Here is a 19,177-nt window from a genome sequence, read left to right as displayed (position 1 = left end):
TGGACCTGGCCAGGATAGGAAATGAGAGTCTACCATCTCTGCTGGAATGGGATGTGGGACATAATTTTCTATTTGAGGATGGGACTGGGAAATAATTTCTGGGATAGGGATAGGAATGGGACCTCAAGCTCTTGAGTGGGATGGAACATGGGACTGAGATTTCATATTTGGGATCCCAGCTGTTTCTAAATTCAGGACTGGGACCAGGTTCAATGGGAAATGGAATCCCATCCCGGTCCTGAATACCAGCCTAAAGACATGGTAGAAGAAGAAGAAGAGAAGAACAAGAATGAGAAGATCTCTATTTATATCTGTATTGTAACACACTAAGATTGCTAGTCTCATGACTTGTTAATAAACAATATGACAACAGACAACAGACAACATAGCAATCAGACAAGGAAACAAACAAAGAAACAAGTACATGATGAAATACTGAACTTTCATAATAAAATGATTGCTGTTCTACAACAAAAAATGTCTACTGCAACTGGTGGTAATATGTATGCAGGATGTCTATATAGACAAGCAGTAGTAATGCAGAAGCTTGCACATTCAAGAACCTACAATGCTCCACCAATAATAGAGGAGCTACAATGATGTACAAAAAACTACTTCAGTAGCCCTATGCCTCAGAGTTCAAGGTCTCTGGGGGGGGGAAATAGTGTTACAAACATAGATCTAGACCAACCAAGCATCAGACAATATTAGGTGTTCAGGGGTATTCATGTGACCTCAACTCTGAACATATAAGGATCACATGATTTGCATGGATTGTGGGAACTCCAGCATTCAGTCTTCTAGTTAGAGGATCTTTATGTTCTACACACAACTCCCTTTCATCAGTTGCAGGCATCATATATACTTAGCTCTTTTGTACCCCTAATTCTGGGAAAATCTATGTGACCTACAACTGGTTCTCCTAATACTTGAATATTATGGTCATTCAGTTAAGCTTGTCAAGAAACCAGGCATAACTATACAGCTTCAGTGTGAATGCTATCTCAAGAGTCTTCTGAATCTGCTTTGTGTCAGAACTCTCTAGAAGTGGTTGCACCTAATAATCAAGCTACAGATCACTACTGTAGCAGAGGTAGTTGCTCTAGCCTCTATACATGCACAGAAGATATTAAAGAAACATTATTATTATTCAAGTATGTTTTCAGTGCACTACAGTGTGTGGCTGCAGGCTGTAAATTATCTCAAACTCAGTGCACAGCTTGTTGATATTCTACTACAGCCATTCCAGAAGCTAATTAGTGCAATAGCTGAGAAAGAATGATAGACATTGAGACATAACTGTAGAATGATTAGCTAGATTATTTTTCTAGAGAATTCAGTTCATGGTCTGCAGAACAGTAGCAGTAACCCAGTACTTCTTCTGAGTCTTATAGAACTGCTGGTGGTAGTCAGAAATAATGACATGGTACTGTTACTTAGTGTGAATATATGCACACAGCAAGACAAGAGAAGAATGACTGATGGCCTTTCCAATATACTGCCAGGTCTGTACCAGTCTGGAATCCAGAGTTAATATGTCCAGGTTCTTATTTGCAAATGAGAAATGCTGACTGGCTGTGAAGATTTTTTTGACAGTGTTGTAGAACTGGCAGTAGAGCAGGCCCCAGCAGTAAAGCAGAGAGCACCAGTACAGCTCTAGTGTTATAGATCTCAGATTACACAGGAATAACAGTAGATAGAACTGCTTGTGTCAGAATTCTTTTTGTAAATGTTTATGTTCTGAATCAGAAGCCTGAGCATCAGCAACTAGTGTGCTATCTGCTGAATATTTATTGAGATTGCTGGTATTCTTATTAGCTTTATCTTTATCATTCTTACTAAGCTCTAACTGGTATGCATCTTTATCTTCACTTCTGAGTGCCAGCTCCACCAATCTGTGTTAGATATAGCTGGAGTCTGAGATCTCAGACATCACTCTATACTGAACATGACTGCAAAGTCAGCAGAACTGCTGGAGCTGAACAGCTGCTACTGGATAATTATTATTGATCTGCATCTTTATTAAATTATTCAGTAAGCTATCAGACTCAGATGAAGTGAGAAAAGAGATTCTTTATGCAGCTGGTGAATCTCTCAGTCATTTACAGAAACAATCCAGATAACAATATTATTAGATAAATGTGCAAAGTGTATGTGTTGGCTTCTGATATAACAGAAAGCTCTAGAGCAAGACTATCTTCTTGTCAATATTATAGAAGCTGGTGGTCAGATAGCATCTATCTACAGCCTGATTCTACATGCAAAAGAAGATATTATATATGCTGAATCAGATGACATGCTGAGTTAAGAGCTTTAGATTCTTAGCAGTCAGAAGAAATATAAGTCTCTGAAAGTACTGAAGCTCTGAATCTTGAATAATTATTTGCACATACTTTCAGAGATGGTGAAGTTCTGCTGACTGTAGTGAAAAGTGAAACTCCTGCACTTATAGCTACTTATGCAAAGTCTGATTATGGCCTTCTGCCTGAGCTGTAGTAGAACTGAGCTAAATATATATGGCACTGGATGACAGATGGAGAAGTATAGATGTAGAATAAATATAATAGAGAGTTAGAAGAAAGATCTTGTCTGTTCAGAGAGTATACTTCTGTTCTATAATAATGTGATGCTGGCACTGAGAGCTGAAAAGCTAAGAGAAGAGAATATAGATCTCAATCTCAGAAAATTCAATCAGTTATTCAAACAGAAGATGAGAAATCTGGTGAACTGATCTCTGAAACTGATAAACTCTTTCAGTCTGCTCATCTCTCTACAGGACTGAAATAGAATTCAGATAAAGAGAACTCTTCAAATTATTTATCAGAGATTAGTTAGCTTTCCATTGAAATCTCTTATGGACTACTGTAAGACTTGAGGCCAGACCACCAGCACTATCAATATCAATCATAGTGTGCAGAAATACTGGTATCAGTATGATATCATCTTTCAGATTAATAGTTACAGAGTGTGGAGGCACTTTCTTATAAGCTAAAGACTTTACTGATGCAGATATTCCACTGTATAGTCTTTAGTACTGATGAACTGGCAGAATGGTGTCCCACTTTATAAAATAGAAAGACATGCTGGTGTGCTCTAAGACATCTAAATATTTCCAGCTTGCCATTTATGAGAGAGATACTGTTAATATAAAGAGTAACTCTGATACAGTATAAGCCTCAGTAAAGTATTTATAATAAATCTGCAGCTGTACTATCAGCTTGTGTGCAAGTATATTGTCTTCTTCTGTTGATTCCACTGTATTTGTGGGCAGGAAGAGTTCATGATCCAATCTTGATTTTAATATATCAGGGCTGGACAGATCTGAAGATGTTAGCAGTAATACTGGATCTAGAATATAGTTAGAGATTTAAAATGCTTGATTATCTTATTTTATTGCAGACAACTGACTATTCTCACTGCTGCTAGATTCTGCTGATAATAGAGAGCTCTTATACTTTATTTTATCAGACTTAGACTCAAGCAAACTCTCTTTAATTATGTCTGATGGCTCAGAGCTTTCATACTTAACAGATACCATATCAAGAGTATTCTGTAGATTCACAAACATATAGAGTGAATTCTCAACAGACTAGAAAAGACCAGCCTCACTTTAAGAATTACAGATCAAGAAGATATTCTGAAACAATATTAATGTGCTTGCTGATGTGACTTCTTGCTGCTGCTGTTATTATCTTTAATATACTTGCACTTATATCTGAACTGTATCTCTCTCAGTTGCATACTTGTATGGCCATTTACAGCTCATGCTAACTAGAGTGTTTCACCAATATGCTTGCTGTATGGAGAAATTGCAGAGAATATACTGAGATAATATTGAATCTGAAGTGTCTGAGCCAGAATCTTGAGATAGATGAGATTTTGACTGGACTTACTAAATGAAATAAACATTTATGATAGATCAGAAATGCCACTCTTCTGATTATCTTAAGTTTATAAATCTATTAAAAATGTTAGTCTCTTTCTTCTATCAACTTTGAGCCTACAATTAAAGCTCTGTTTTCTCTACTGCTTTATCACAACCATCTCAGATTATCTCTTTGGTAGTCTGAGACTTTATTTTGATTGCTTCTCTTCTCTTCTCTGTTCTTCCAGTTGTTAAATGAATTGCTATTGATCATGATAGCTTAGAGATATTCTAGTATCTGACTGCAATCTTCCAGTACAGAGATAGAGCTACATCTTTTCAGTGCTTTCACTGTACTTTAAAGAAAAAAGCAAGAAGAATATTAAATCAGTCTCAGTCTATGCTATTAGTAATAATAAAAAGCAGTCAACACACACTGTTGAACAGTTTTCTGCCAAGAAACATGTCTCTAGATAGTGAGTGGCAGCTCTGAATCTTATGATTCTATATATAGCATTCATTAACAGATAATTCTGGATAAAGATCTTGCCCAAACTACTTCTTTTAATAAAAGTACACTATTTTCAAGTCTTATAAGTGTTCCTGCACATATGCCATACCACAGCAAGCCTAATCTGGAAAGCCAGAACTGATGACTATCTAGCTCTTAATTAGTAACATCAGAAGAGGTTTTGGCTTTAAAGAATTTTATTTTATATCAGAAGAACAGATACTCAGAGATGATCTGTCAAGAGAATAAAAAAAAAGATATCTAGATTGAGCTAGAGCTCAGTCTTAAAGAACAGCTGCTTTAAGAAATAATCAAGTCTCTTGCTCAGCAGCTCTCAAGTGTCAATATTAATTCAGACATTATACAGAGAGAGAGAGAGACAAGAATAATTCTTCTGCTTGACTGACAACTCTTCTGATGCTGACATCAGTTATTCCAGAAACTATTATTAACAATCAAGTACAATTAATTTATTAGCATACTTGACATTGACTTCAGACCTGAATGCAGATCTGAATAAATGAGATCACATCAACAACTCAGTACAGAGAGGTTCAAGAGAACACTTGCTTTATAGACAGTAGAGAGAGATCAGATACATGGAGAAGATGGTAGAAAGAAGAGCAAATCATAAAAGCAGGTATTGTAGATAACCATACATCTGAACAAGATAATCTGCTGAAGAGACTACAAGACTGGTGTAGCTGTAGAAGAGACATGACAATAACTGAGCTTTAATTAAAGAGCTGGACAAGAAGATGCCTGAGTTCAGACTGTAAAACTATACACAAATGGATCTTAAGAATCAGATGTGAAATATGAAGATTGATCTTATAGGATATGCAGTAATCTTCTGTATGGGACAGTCTGGTCTTGTAAACTAACATTTGATTACAGAAGAGATGATCCAGTACCAGATAACTACTGTCAGATTTGTCTAAGTGACTGGCATCTGAAATTAATTGCATGAGAGTAGCTAAGACAACAAGAATGAGAATAGCTTCCAGACACTCTAGCATGCTTGAACAAGTACTATAGACTTAATAAGATAGTTTGAGAAAGGTTTTATGTACAGTACAGCAGAAGAGAAGCAGTTTATTAAGCTGATTTAGAGAAATAGTTGTTTCAAGCTAATCAGATACTTTGCCTGTGAAGCAACTGCCAGACATACTGCATAAAATTTGGCAATTCTAGCTTGAATTATATGCATCCACTAGCAAATCACAGTAGCAGAAAATACCTTGCTAAAGACATCAGAATAAGAGTAGAAGAAGACAGTGTAGTGAATTCAAGATAATTCTATCTTTTGGAAAAGCTGAAGAGAACAGATCTATAGAAGAGAAGAAGTGTAAATGATAAAACACAGACTGCTATTATCTAATTCAGAGAATACATCTTGCAGTCAATGCTTGCAGATGAAAACCAGCAGTCAAAATTGATGGTAAAAAATTGATGATGGTTAAAATTGACAGTAAAACTTGACAACCAAAATTGACAACCAAAATTGACAACTAAAATTGATGACAGCAAAAATTGATGATGATCAAAATTGACAATGGTCAAAATTGACAATGGTCAAACCTGATAACAGTCAAAATTGATGATGGTAAAAATTGACAGCAAAAATTGATGGTAAAAATTGACAGTCAAAATTGACAATCAAAATTGACAATGGTAAAAATTGATGATGGCGAAAATTGACAGTCAAAATTGATGACCAAAATTGACACTGCAAATTGATGATGATCAAAATTGAGGATGGTGAAAATTGACAACCAAAATTGACAGTGAAAATTGACAATGGTAAAAATTGACAGTCAAAATTGATGACCAAAATTGACAATAGTTAAAATTGATGATGGTGAAAATTGACAACCAAAATTGATAAACCAAATTGACAGTGAAAATTGACAGTCAAAATTGACAACCAAAATTGACAGTGCAAATTGACAATGGTCAAAATTGATGATGGTGAAAATTGACAGTCAAAATTGATGACCAAAATTGACACTGCAAATTGATGATGATCAAAATTGAGGATGGTGAAAATTGACAACCAAAATTGACAGTGAAAATTGACAATGGTAAAAATTGACAGTCAAAATTGATGATGGTGAAAATTGACAACCAAAATTGATAAACCAAATTGACAGTGAAAATTGACAGTCAAAATTGACAACCAAAATTGACAGTGCAAATTGACAATGGTCAAAATTGATGATGGTGAAAATTGACAGTCAAAATTGATGACCAAAATTGACACTGCAAATTGATGATGATCAAAATTGAGGATGGTGAAAATTGACAACCAAAATTGACAGTGAAAATTGACAATGGTAAAAATTGACAGTCAAAATTGATGACCAAAATTGACACTGCAAATTGATGATGATCAAAATTGATGATGGTGAAAATTGACAGTCAAAATTGATGACCAAAATTGACACTGCAAATTGATGATGATCAAAATTGATGATGGTGAAAATTGACAACCAAAATTGATAAACCAAATTGACAGTCAAAATTGACAGTTAAAATTGACAACCAAAATTGACAGTGCAAATTGACAATGGTCAAAATAGATGATGGTGAAAATTGACAACCAAAATTGACAGCAAAAATTGATAATGGTAAAAATTGACAGTCAAAATTGATGATGGTAAAAATTGATGGTCAAAATTGACAGTCAAAATCAACAACCAAAATTGATAGCAAAAATTGACAGTCAAAATTGATGACCAAAATTGACAATAGTAAAAATTGACAGTGAAAATTGACAGTCAAAATTGACAGTTCAAATTAACAGTGAAAATTGACAGTTAAAATTGATGAACCAAATTGAAAGCAAAAATTGACAGTTAAAATTGACAGCACAAATTGATGGCACAAATTGATGATGGTCAAAATTAAACAATGGTGAAAATTGATGACCAAAATTGATGATAGTAAAAATTGATAGTCAAAATTGACAGTTAAATTGACAAAATCAACAATCAAAATTGATGATGGTAAAAATTGATGGTCAAAATTGACAGTGAAAATTGACAGTCAAAATTGATGAATCAAATTGACAGCAAAAATTGACAGTCAAAATTGACAGTCCAAATTGACAATGGCCAAAATTGATGATGGTGAAAATTGACAGTCAAAAATGATGATGGTGAAAATTGACAGTCAAAATTAATGATGGTAAAAATTGATGATTAAAATTGACAGTCAAAATCAACAACCAAAATTAACAGCAAAAATTGACAGTGAAAATTGACAATGGTAAAAATTGATAGTCAAAATTGACAGTCAAAATCAACAACCAAAATTAACAGCAAAAATTGACAGTGAAAATTGACAATAGTCAAAATTGATAATGGTGAAAATTGACAACCAAAATTGATAAACCAAATTGACAGTGAAAATTGACAGTCAAAATTGACAACTAAAATTGACAGTGCAAATTGACAATGGTTAAAATTGATGATGGTGAAAATTGACAGTCAAAATTGATGATGGTAAAAATTGATGATTAAAATTGACAGTCAAAATTAACAACCAAAATTGATGGTGCAAATTGACAATGGTCAAAATTGAGCAATGGTGAAAATTGACAGTGAAAATTGATAATGGTAAAAATTGATGGTCAAAATTGATGATGGTCAAAATTGACAACAGTAAAAATTGACAGTCAAAATTGACAATGGTAAAAATTGACAGTCAAAATTAACAGTCAAAGTCAACAACCAAAATTAACAGCAAAAATTGACAGTCAAAATTGACAACCAAAATTGACAATGGTCAAAATTGACAATGGTAAAAATTGACAGTCAAAATTGACAGTCAAAATGAATAACCAAAATTAACAGCAAAAATTGACAGTCAAAATTGACAACCAAAATTGACAATGGTCAAAATTGACAATGGTGAAAATTGACAGTCAAAATTGATAATGGTGAAAATTGACAGTCAAAATTGACAACCAAAATTGATGGTGCAAATTGACAATGGTCAAAATTGAACAATAGTGAAAATTGACAGTCAAAATTGACAGCAAAAATTGACAATGGTAAAAATTGACAGTCAAAATTAACAGTCAAAGTCAACAACCAAAATTAACAGCAAAAATTGACAGTCAAAATTGACAACCAAAATTGACAATGGTCAAAATTGATAATGGTAAAAATTGATGGTCAAAATTGATGATGGTCAAAATTACCAATGGTAAAAATTAATGGTCAAAATTGATGACCAAAATTGACAATAGTCAAAATTGATGATGGTGAAAATTGACAACCAAAATTGACAGTCAAAATCAATAATCAAAATTAACAGCAAAAATTGACAGTCAAAATTGACAATCAAAATTGACAATGGTAAAAATTAACAGTCAAAATTAACAGTCAAAATTGACAGTCAAAATTGATGACCAAAATTGATAATGGTAAAAATTGATGGTCAAAATTGACAGTGAAAATTGACAGTCAAAATTGATGAATCAAATTGACAGCAAAAATTGACAGTCAAAACTGACAACCAAAATTGACAATGGTCAAAATTAACAATGGTGAAAATTGACAGTCAAAATTGATAACTAAAATTGATGGTGCAAATTGACAAATAGTTAAAATTGAACAATGGTTAAAATTGACAGTCAAAATTGACAACCAAAATTGACAGCAAAAATTGACAATGGTAAAAATTGACAGTCAAAATTGACAATGATGAAAATTGACAGTCAAAATTGACAGTTAAAATTAACAACCAAAATTAACAGCAAAAATTGACAGTCAAAATTGACAGTCAAAATTGATAATCAAAATTGACAATGGTGAAAATTGACAGTCAAAATTAATGACTAAAATTAATGATGGTTAAAATTGATGATGGTGAAAATTAACAACTAAAATTGACAGCAAAAATTGATAATGGTAAAAATTGATGGTCAAAATTGATGATGGTCAAAATTGCCAATGGTAAAAATTAATGGTCAAAATTGACAACAGTAAAAATTGACAGTCAAAATTGACAATGGTAAAAATTGACAGTCAAAATTAACAGTCAAAGTCAACAACCAAAATTAACAGCAAAAATTGACAGTCAAAATTGACAACCAAAATTGACAATGGTCAAAATTGATAATGGTAAAAATTGACAGTCAAAATTGACAGTCAAAATGAATAACCAAAATTAACAGCAAAAATTGACAGTCAAAATTGACAACCAAAATTGACAATGGTCAAAATTGACAATGGTGAAAATTGACAGTCAAAATTGATAATGGTGAAAATTGACAGTCAAAATTGACAACCAAAATTGATGGTGCAAATTGACAATGGTCAAAATTGAACAATAGTGAAAATTGACAGTCAAAATTGACAGCAAAAATTGACAATGGTAAAAATTGACAGTCAAAATTAACAGTCAAAGTCAACAACCAAAATTAACAGCAAAAATTGACAGTCAAAATTGACAACCAAAATTGACAATGGTCAAAATTGATAATGGTAAAAATTGATGGTCAAAATTGATGATGGTCAAAATTACCAATGGTAAAAATTAATGGTCAAAATTGATGACCAAAATTGACAATAGTCAAAATTGATGATGGTGAAAATTGACAACCAAAATTGACAGTCAAAATCAATAATCAAAATTAACAGCAAAAATTGACAGTCAAAATTGACAGTCAAAATTGACAATCAAAATTGACAATGGTAAAAATTAACAGTCAAAATTAACAGTCAAAATTGACAGTCAAAATTGATGACCAAAATTGATGATGGTAAAAATTGATGGTCAAAATTGACAGTGAAAATTGACAGTCAAAATTGATGAATCAAATTGACAGCAAAAATTGACAGTCAAAACTGACAACCAAAATTGACAATGGTCAAAATTAACAATGGTGAAAATTGACAGTCAAAATTGATAACTAAAATTGATGGTGCAAATTGACAAATAGTTAAAATTGAACAATGGTTAAAATTGACAGTCAAAATTGACAACCAAAATTGACAGCAAAAATTGACAATGGTAAAAATTGACAGTCAAAATTGACAATGATGAAAATTGACAGTCAAAATTGACAGTTAAAATTAACAACCAAAATTAACAGCAAAAATTGACAGTCAAAATTGACAGTCAAAATTGATAATCAAAATTGACAATGGTGAAAATTGACAGTCAAAATTAATGACTAAAATTAATGATGGTTAAAATTGATGATGGTGAAAATTAACAACTAAAATTGACAGCAAAAATTGATAATGGTAAAAATTGATGGTCAAAATTGATGATGGTCAAAATTGCCAATGGTAAAAATTAATGGTCAAAATTGACAACAGTAAAAATTGACAGTCAAAATTGACAATGGTAAAAATTGACAGTCAAAATTAACAGTCAAAGTCAACAACCAAAATTAACAGCAAAAATTGACAGTCAAAATTGACAACCAAAATTGACAATGGTCAAAATTGACAATGGTAAAAATTGACAGTCAAAATTGACAGTCAAAATGAATAACCAAAATTAACAGCAAAAATTGACAGTCAAAATTGACAACCAAAATTGACAATGGTCAAAATTGACAATGGTGAAAATTGACAGTCAAAATTGATAATGGTGAAAATTGACAGTCAAAATTGACAACCAAAATTGATGGTGCAAATTGACAATGGTCAAAATTGAACAATAGTGAAAATTGACAGTCAAAATTGACAGCAAAAATTGATAATGGTAAAAATTGATGGTCAAAATTGATGATGGTCAAAATTGACAATGGTAAAAATTGATGGTCAAAATTGACAACAGTAAAAATTGACAGTCAAAATTGACAGCCAAACTCAATGATTAAAACACATCTTGTGCATCCACAACAGATTCAGCTCATTGAAAACCATCAGTCAAAATTGATGATAATGAAAATTAATGGTAGAAATTAGTGATCAACATTTACAGCCAATAGTCTGCAGTCTCATGCTTTGGAGGAACTGTGTTCTGGTTGGTATTAGTGTTAGCCAATGTTGGTGGCCAACATCAGCAGTTAGAATTAATCAGAAACAGCCAGTATCAATATAAGCACCTTAAATCAAATATATTTAGATGTTCTGCTGCACTATATTTAAAGACTGTGGAGCTTCAGCAGTACCTCAAGCTCCAGACTGGTAAAAGAGACTTAGTATTATTATGTCATGATATATCTTGCATATCTCTGGGCAAGAGAATTCTCTTCTTGAATGAAAGGCCACAGGTGCCACATCAATGATCTCAATAATATTAGTGAATATGCCAGCACAAACTTGGTAGAATGCTAATATTAGCCAGTCACACTGTCATCAGTCTGAAGACTCATTAATGCATCTGACTGCCAAGTATTCAGTATAAACACAACTACAGTGAGAGATACAATAAATGACTTTTAGCTAAAATTACTTTGATTAAATCTAATTACTGATCTATTCAACTCTGCAGAACAAATAATCTAGAGCAAACAGTCATAATTGTTCTATATATCTCTAATAATATTTAGTTATCTTGACAGAAGTGCTGTATGATTCTTAGATGTTTCTTTTTAAATTTCACAGCCATACAGCTACACCAGGTCTCATATTATATTCAGATCAATAATATCTGGAACTATACCAATCTCTCTCTGCAGTAACATGGCTAGTTTATTAAAACTCTTCTGCATTGTCTGCTGGTCAAGAATGTTGCTTTCAATCTGGATATCTCTGTGCACTAGATAGTAGATGTATGTAGCCTTGTTCATCTGTCTATAGCAGCAGATACATGTCTTGTCTTGAGTCTTATCTCTCTTCAACCAGCTTAGGCTCAGCAGAATAAGTCAGAAGACACAAACACAGATATAACTTATATCTAGAATCTTCAGAGTGCTGATCAGAACATCTGAACTTGCATCAGTCTTATTTTCAGATAGTAGCAGATTCTGATTAAAGATGTTAATGCACATGTTTTAGTTCTCAATACTTATATTGCTATAAACTACTATAATACAGTAGTCTTGCTTCTGCAGCTACTATGTGAAAAGTTAGTCAGAAAAGAAAATACAAGAAAAGAGAATACAGTAATCTACTATCTCAAGCATGTGAATCATATAGGAGAATTCTGTCAGAATAACAATCTTTTCTGAATATCTATAATAGTCTCTCTCTATGCTCTGCAGGATGTGTTGAATCATACAACACTTGAAGTTGGAATTGGCCAGAGTATTAATTGCATGAATGTACAGTATCTTCTTGTCTTCACCAGCATGCTATCTGTTCTTCATTATCTTCTTATCAGTAAGCTTGAGCTTATATTGCTCAGTCTTTATGAGATTCAGAATAGCTGAGAAGATAGTAATGATCCAGTTTATGTATAACTTCTTGAAAAAAGTCTGACTAAAAAACTCAGATTTAGATTCTTGACTATACTTTTTTCATTTCTGCAGGCTTCTTATATAGCTGTCTTTTAGTTTTTAAATTTCATACTTCTTACACTGCTGGAGCTTATCTCTGATCTTGAACTCTAGACTGCAGAGAACATCATAATAGCAGTTGGGGAGCAGCTTTATGATAGATTTGTTGAACTAACTTGTTTTGATGGTGCAGCAGATCATCAGACACTTGAGCATCTGATCAAACTAATATACTGCTGACTGAAACTTAATCTAATCTATTCTGGACAGCTGCTTCTTACTGATCAGTAGCTGTACTCTGGCTGAAAGAGTCTTTTATTAATTATGTTGGGCAAATTGCAGTCTGGCATCATTTTCTCATCTAGCAGTGGCCAGTATTATTATTCAGAAGAGCATGTCCATCAGTTCTTTATTATACAGTGTTCCAGAGAGCAGTCAGATGACTGAGATATAGTCTTGCTTTTCTGCAGCTGAGTTAATCTCTTAAAACTATCTGATGATCTTGCTGTCAAAGCTCTTCTTCTGATAATATTTATCTCAGATCACAGCTCACTATTATAATTGCTGGATATCTTGTTTCTGAATATCATAAAGAGATATTATTATACAGCTGGAGAGCAAGCTCAGAGTAGTCAGAAATATGTACTAATAATATTACTGGAGATTCAGATTATGTTGTCTCAGCATCACATACTGTACAGTCTGTATAAATGCATGGCTCAAGTTGCCAATCTTTATGAAAGTCAAGTCTCTATAACTAATAAAGAGATTCAGTTTCAGACAGTTCTCTGAGTCATTAGAAATAGAGTTAGTTCACTCTCTCACTTATAGAAGAAGAAAATCTTTAAGTACTATCACCAGTATTATATCTTGCAGTAGTTGACTTAGACAGTATGCAGTCACCCTATTTAGAATACAGATACACAGAATAAGAAACATATTCTGAAAGAAACATTTTAGATAATATTGCTTTAGACTTTTGTATTCTTCTTCTGTGTCTATAACTACAGAGAGATGCTTGTTAGCTATTACTGGATTCTTACAGCACTGTTTAATATGCAGATAGTTGTAGATAATTCAGATATTCAGAACAAAGTACAATATCATCTTCATGATTTTACTAATTCCCATCTTATCAGCAATAAATCCATCTTACTCTAATTCTTGATTCTTAAGAAGCATCCAGAATGCACAGTACAGCTGGTGAAGCAGAATATCTTACAGCATGTCATGAATAAGAATTTTTCTGATTGAGTCTGTGCCATCATTTTCATTCTGCAGAAGTATGAAGAAACTGATGAAATTCCATTATATTTGGTTGTTCATCTGCTTACATCAAAATCTGTCAGACTTGATAAGTTCCACCAGATCAACTTGTTTAGTGTTGCTCTTATCACTAGTTTGTGGCTTAGATCTCAGTTGTGTTATCTTATCAAGAAACTTATAACCTGTGTTCAAGAGTAAAGTGTTATTACCATTGATTATCTCAATATTCAGAGAGCAGCACTCTTGTTAAATTTTACAGAGTAGAGTTAGTAGACTCTCTTTTTGAATTTCACTGGATGAAGCTGACAGATATTCATTTTTAATTTCACTATTCTTGATTAGTGCTGATGTTGTTCTTGAAACCAGCCACTCAACCACAATATATGCAGGTGTGGAGTCACATTCACAGTCATCTATAATCTGAGTTGAGCCATTCTGAGAATTCTGAGCTTCAGTGGAGACAATGGGCATAGTATCTGGATTTAGTGAATCTATTACAGTGTTCAAGTTTATTAAAGTACCTGGGTAGCTAGCCATGCTATTAATTCCATTGAAGCTATTTTCACAGTTATAATGCAGCTTATCAACAGTCATGTTCACACACATGCTGTTCTGGAGACTATCTTGATTATGTTGAGAGAGAAGACAAGAGAAAGATAGTATGACAGAAAATGATAAGCATGTGATAATCTAGCATCAGCAGATTACAGATATATTATAGTGCTCATTATTATCTAAGGACTCTGTCTCTGGGTCTTCAGACATATTTCTATTTTTGTTGGGGTCAGTGACTGACTTAATTTGTCTTTTTTAAATTTTATACATATAGATGGGCTCCATGTTCCAGATAGTGATTATAAACTTAAGAGTCAGAGATTCATCTGTTTCTTTACTCAGAATCTTCTTCAGCTGCATTATATATACTGATTGCTACAGTTACTTGTTAATAATGGTGATCTGCTTATCTGAGCTCTTGATAATCTGAGAGTTACAATAAAATTCACAGTCAGCATTTAGAATACTCTGCCACTCTATTTAATTCTTCTCAGAGAGTATTTCCTGTCTGTCTAGCATACAATATAATAGTAATTTATTAATCTGACAGATCAATACAGAGCCAGAGACTGTATTTCTGATGAAGATAATAACTCAGTAGAGTTCTTTAGCTGCAGATGTCAGAGACTTGATTAAACCCAGCATATATTATAGAGTGCTTAATATAGTAAGACAGATCTCAAGAGACTCAAGTGCAGAGAGAAAAAACATTAGTCTGGAGACAGCTGTAGCCAACAATAACTGCTAAACAGATATTGGTGAGAAAATTCAGAGACTTATAGATTCAGAGAATAAATCTTGCTAAATATCATACTACTGTTGTCTTGTTTTCTGATACTGGATCTGCACAAGAAGTCACACAAGCACCCCATAAATATTCTTACAGTTAGACTTGCTCTTCCAGATCTGCAGAATCTTGTTAGCAAAGCTTTCTTGAAAAATAGTATACTTTATTACAGTAATCCAGCTCTTCTTCAGCACTCTCTTAGTTACTGCTTGATAAATAAGACTCTGAATCTTCTTGTTATAAAGCTCTTGCATGATTTTTTTCAGATCAAGTAGCTTTTCCACTGTCAAGCCAAGCATAGCTTTAGCATGAGTCTCATTCATTATTATTATGTTGTACTGGAAGAAATATTATGTTAGTGTTTCTTGATCTGATGTCATACAGAAATAAGACAGTGACAGAGTAAATTTTTTTGAATTTTACTATCTTTGTAAAATGAAGCAGAATCTTGACTTTATAATATATAATTCTTAATACTGGACAGCTGCTCAATCTCTTATAATAGTTCTTGACAGTGATTCAGTATCTTCAGATGTTCAGTCAGCTCTAATTTCAGTGCCTCACAATACTTAAGTGATGGGTGTTCTAAACTTACAATACAGCTATAAAATACTGGAAGAGATAATCAAGAGATTTTAAAGTTAATGCAATTGTGGTTGAGAAGATTATCAGAATCAGAAATGTTGTGAGTGAGAAGTAAAGCCTGAAGCAAAGTGTTAATATGAAGAAAATATAAATATTACAAAATCTTTCTGATCTCATAATCACATTGAACTTTCATGGGAAATACTATTTGCTGTAATTAATAACTTATTATTGTTTTTGCTTCTTAGTCTTTTCTCAATTCTATACATCAAAAAGCTATTCAAGGCCTGCTGTACAATATCTTGCTAACTACTGCTGATTCAGCTTCTATCATATTTTCATTGCTTTACTAAGTGCCTGCCCATCCAGATACTACAGCCAAGCAGCATGAGCTGCAGATACTGAATTCATAAAAAATGCCAGCTTAGTGACTACTGCAAGTTCCAGCACAGCCTGTCAATACAAGCATCTGGAGATGACATCTCAAGTAAAATCAAAAAAAAGAAGATAGCTCACTGTAAGTTCTGACTGAGAGAGAACTATATTCAAGAAACAAAATACTGATTCAGACATGTTTCAGCAGAAAAGAGACATGTCTTGCAGAATAAGTATAATAAAGATATAAGCTTAAGAGTTTTATTCTGTAGTAATTTTCTTAATCAGAGCTGACTGAAGTACAGAGTTAGACCACATGTATAAGTATTCTGTCTGTAGAAAGACAATAATACCCACAATCTTTCCAGTACTATCAAACTGCATTTATTATATTTGTTCAGATGAGAGTCTCTGTTTAGTAATGTGCTTGTTGCAACACTAATACTGATGAAGACTTATAGAGTGTATTATAACTATTCAAGAACAGAACAAGAATGAATTGTTCTGGATATCAGATAATAATCTACTCAAAAATAGAGAATGTTGCTCACTGTATTATTCTTCTATCTATTTTGTTGTGATGGCCTCAGTGTGGCCACTTACTAAAGACAAGTACTTAGCCATAATCAAGCAGTATCTGAGATATCAAAAGAAAACATCATGTCAGTTTTTTGAAGTCAGTATTGGGAAATGAAGAGAAAATGAGTATAAGACAGAGTATCTTTATTATTTTTAAAAAAACAGATACTACTTCAAGCACCAACTTTCTGATTCAACTGCTCTCTTCCACTTCAAATGGTCTTTTGTGCAGGCAATAATGAACTAACAGCAGAAGACAAGAAGAGAAAAGATACTAGCAGTGTCTTCAGAGATGGCCAGCTTCATCCAGCCAATGCCAGATATCTATAACATCAACTCTGATAAGAACTCAGAGAATGGAATGCCCATGACTGAAGAAGAAGATCAAGAGCTGGTGATTATAAGACAGACTCTCTCAACAGCTGAGTTACTTACATGAGTTGTTAATAGAGAATTTAAATGAATATGTCAATATATACAGCAGGAACAGAAGAGATGGGCACAAGTAAATTATGAAGAGCAGCTACTTCAGCCATATTGATTCTGATAGTGCAGCACCAACAGTGAAATTCAAAAACTAATAGCTAATGCAGAGATAGAAATTGATTTTAATTTCAAGATTTTGTGCTTGTTTATCTTTCTTCATTTTCTTGATGTAGCAGGGAAATTGACTGCAAATGTTTGCCATTGATTTTAATTATTATCAGTTTTGGCCATTGTAAATTTTGACTGTAAATTTTTACTGTTGTCAATTTTGATTGTCAATTTTGGCCATCATCAATTTTGACCATTGTAAATTTTGGTCATCAATTTTGACTGTTAATTTTGACCATTGTAAAGTTTGGTCATCAATTTTTACTGTTGTCAATTTTGACCATTGTAAATTTTGGTTGTCAATTTTTACTGTTGTCAATTTTGGTCATCAATTTTGGCTGTCATTAATTTTGACCATCAATTTTGACCATTGTAAATTTTGGTTGTCAATTTTGGCCATCATCAATTTTGACCATCATCAGCTTTGCCTGTTGGTAAATCACTAGTAGCACACTTGAACTGTTGGTCTGAGGTTGGTGTCAGATAATTATTTTTCCAACCTAACAAAATTCTGCAACAGAAATATCACCAAATTCACTACAATATCATGCACCTCCTGCAATCTCAATAGATGAAATTGATCCATAATTTTTGGATATCAGAAAGTTCTCACTGGAAGGATTCTTTTAGTGGTACTCTTAATTGAAACTGCCTATTGGTTGTGGAGAAAAATGCATGTAACAGAAATTATGAATTTGGTTAGCATCATTTTTCATGCTAACCTAATTTAAATTTCTGTTACATCCACATATTTGCCAATAATTCAACAACTATCAATTGTATGGATATCAAAGTACCACTGTTCGAATTGTCTTGCTGAGCCAGTTAGAATGAGCCTATTTTTGTTAAAATATATCAGCTTTTGGATGTTATGTTTTAGTCAGTACTTGGCCTATAGATTCTGTTACCCATACACTTCTTTACCCATACCTTCACAACCATTGCTCATGTAAACATGACCCTATCACTGATTAAATGCTTTTACTGATCTGCTTATAATCATCTTACTTTTGTTACAATATTTTAGCTTTTGAATCTTGTATCTTACTTGCTATTTGCTCTATACATTACATATTTGTTCATCTCTCTCTACAATTCTTAATTCTATAAACTTGACACTACTGCTGTTTAAATCATCTTGCTTATCTACTTACAATAACTCTATCTTTGTTACAATATATTAACTTTTGCATCTGCTTAACTTTTACTCTTTTGTGACTTATTATTTGTATATGTTAACTTTTACATCTTTTGTGACTTATTATTCGTATATGTTAACTTTTACATCTTCTTACTTACTTACTATTTGCTTCATAGACACACATCTGCATCAAATCTTACCTGTTAGTGTAGTAGAAATTCTGGTACCTTATTAGAACAAACCTTGTTCCAGTCCAAGACACAAACCACCCAAAAGCTACTATCTCTGAGCTATATAAACTCTCTATAGCCTCTGCATCTTGCTTATTACCTTCACACACCATTACACTTTCCACACACTTGTTCTTTATTACCAGTTTGGTTATTACTTAGAGAATATGAACATTTTTTGTTCATGAAACTTGCTACTGTTTCTCATTAAAGCTGCCTGTGTTAGTACAGAGCTCTTTAGTACTATTACTTCTTATAAGCTTAGATATTCATTAGAACATA

General features: G+C 32.9%; 4 protein-coding genes across 4 annotated transcripts; 1 reads left to right on the top strand and 3 right to left on the bottom strand.

Annotated features, from left to right (window-relative positions):
- Positions 1-1,336: 1,336 nt before the first annotated feature.
- CIMG_13341 (uncharacterized protein) lies at positions 1,337-1,950 on the bottom strand (the record flags this gene model as incomplete). Its single annotated transcript, XM_004445152.1, has 4 exons — positions 1,337-1,399; positions 1,514-1,656; positions 1,840-1,895; positions 1,937-1,950. 4 exons carry the CDS (start codon positions 1,948-1,950, stop codon positions 1,337-1,339), a joined length of 276 nt encoding a protein of 91 aa, XP_004445209.1.
- A 1,152-nt stretch (positions 1,951-3,102) lies between these two features.
- CIMG_13340 (uncharacterized protein) lies at positions 3,103-3,755 on the bottom strand (the record flags this gene model as incomplete). Its single annotated transcript, XM_004445151.1, has 4 exons — positions 3,103-3,138; positions 3,212-3,321; positions 3,409-3,589; positions 3,744-3,755. 4 exons carry the CDS (start codon positions 3,753-3,755, stop codon positions 3,103-3,105), a joined length of 339 nt encoding a protein of 112 aa, XP_004445208.1.
- An 11,704-nt stretch (positions 3,756-15,459) lies between these two features.
- On the bottom strand, positions 15,460-15,714 carry CIMG_13339 (uncharacterized protein; the record flags this gene model as incomplete). The annotated part of the gene is made up of 2 exons (XM_004445150.1): positions 15,460-15,510; positions 15,598-15,714. 2 exons carry the CDS (start codon positions 15,712-15,714, stop codon positions 15,460-15,462), a joined length of 168 nt encoding a protein of 55 aa, XP_004445207.1.
- A 1,217-nt stretch (positions 15,715-16,931) lies between these two features.
- Positions 16,932-17,529, top strand: CIMG_13338 (uncharacterized protein; the record flags this gene model as incomplete). Its single annotated transcript, XM_004445149.1, has 3 exons — positions 16,932-17,027; positions 17,181-17,324; positions 17,515-17,529. The coding sequence occupies 3 exons, from the start codon at positions 16,932-16,934 to the stop codon at positions 17,527-17,529; spliced, it is 255 nt and encodes an 84-aa protein (XP_004445206.1).
- Positions 17,530-19,177: the final 1,648 nt, after the last annotated feature.

Source organism: Coccidioides immitis, assembly GCF_000149335.2.
Source record: "Coccidioides immitis RS genomic scaffold supercont3.3, whole genome shotgun sequence".
NCBI lineage: Eukaryota > Fungi > Ascomycota > Eurotiomycetes > Onygenales > Onygenaceae > Coccidioides > Coccidioides immitis.
This window is presented reverse-complemented; position numbering and strand designations above follow the sequence as displayed.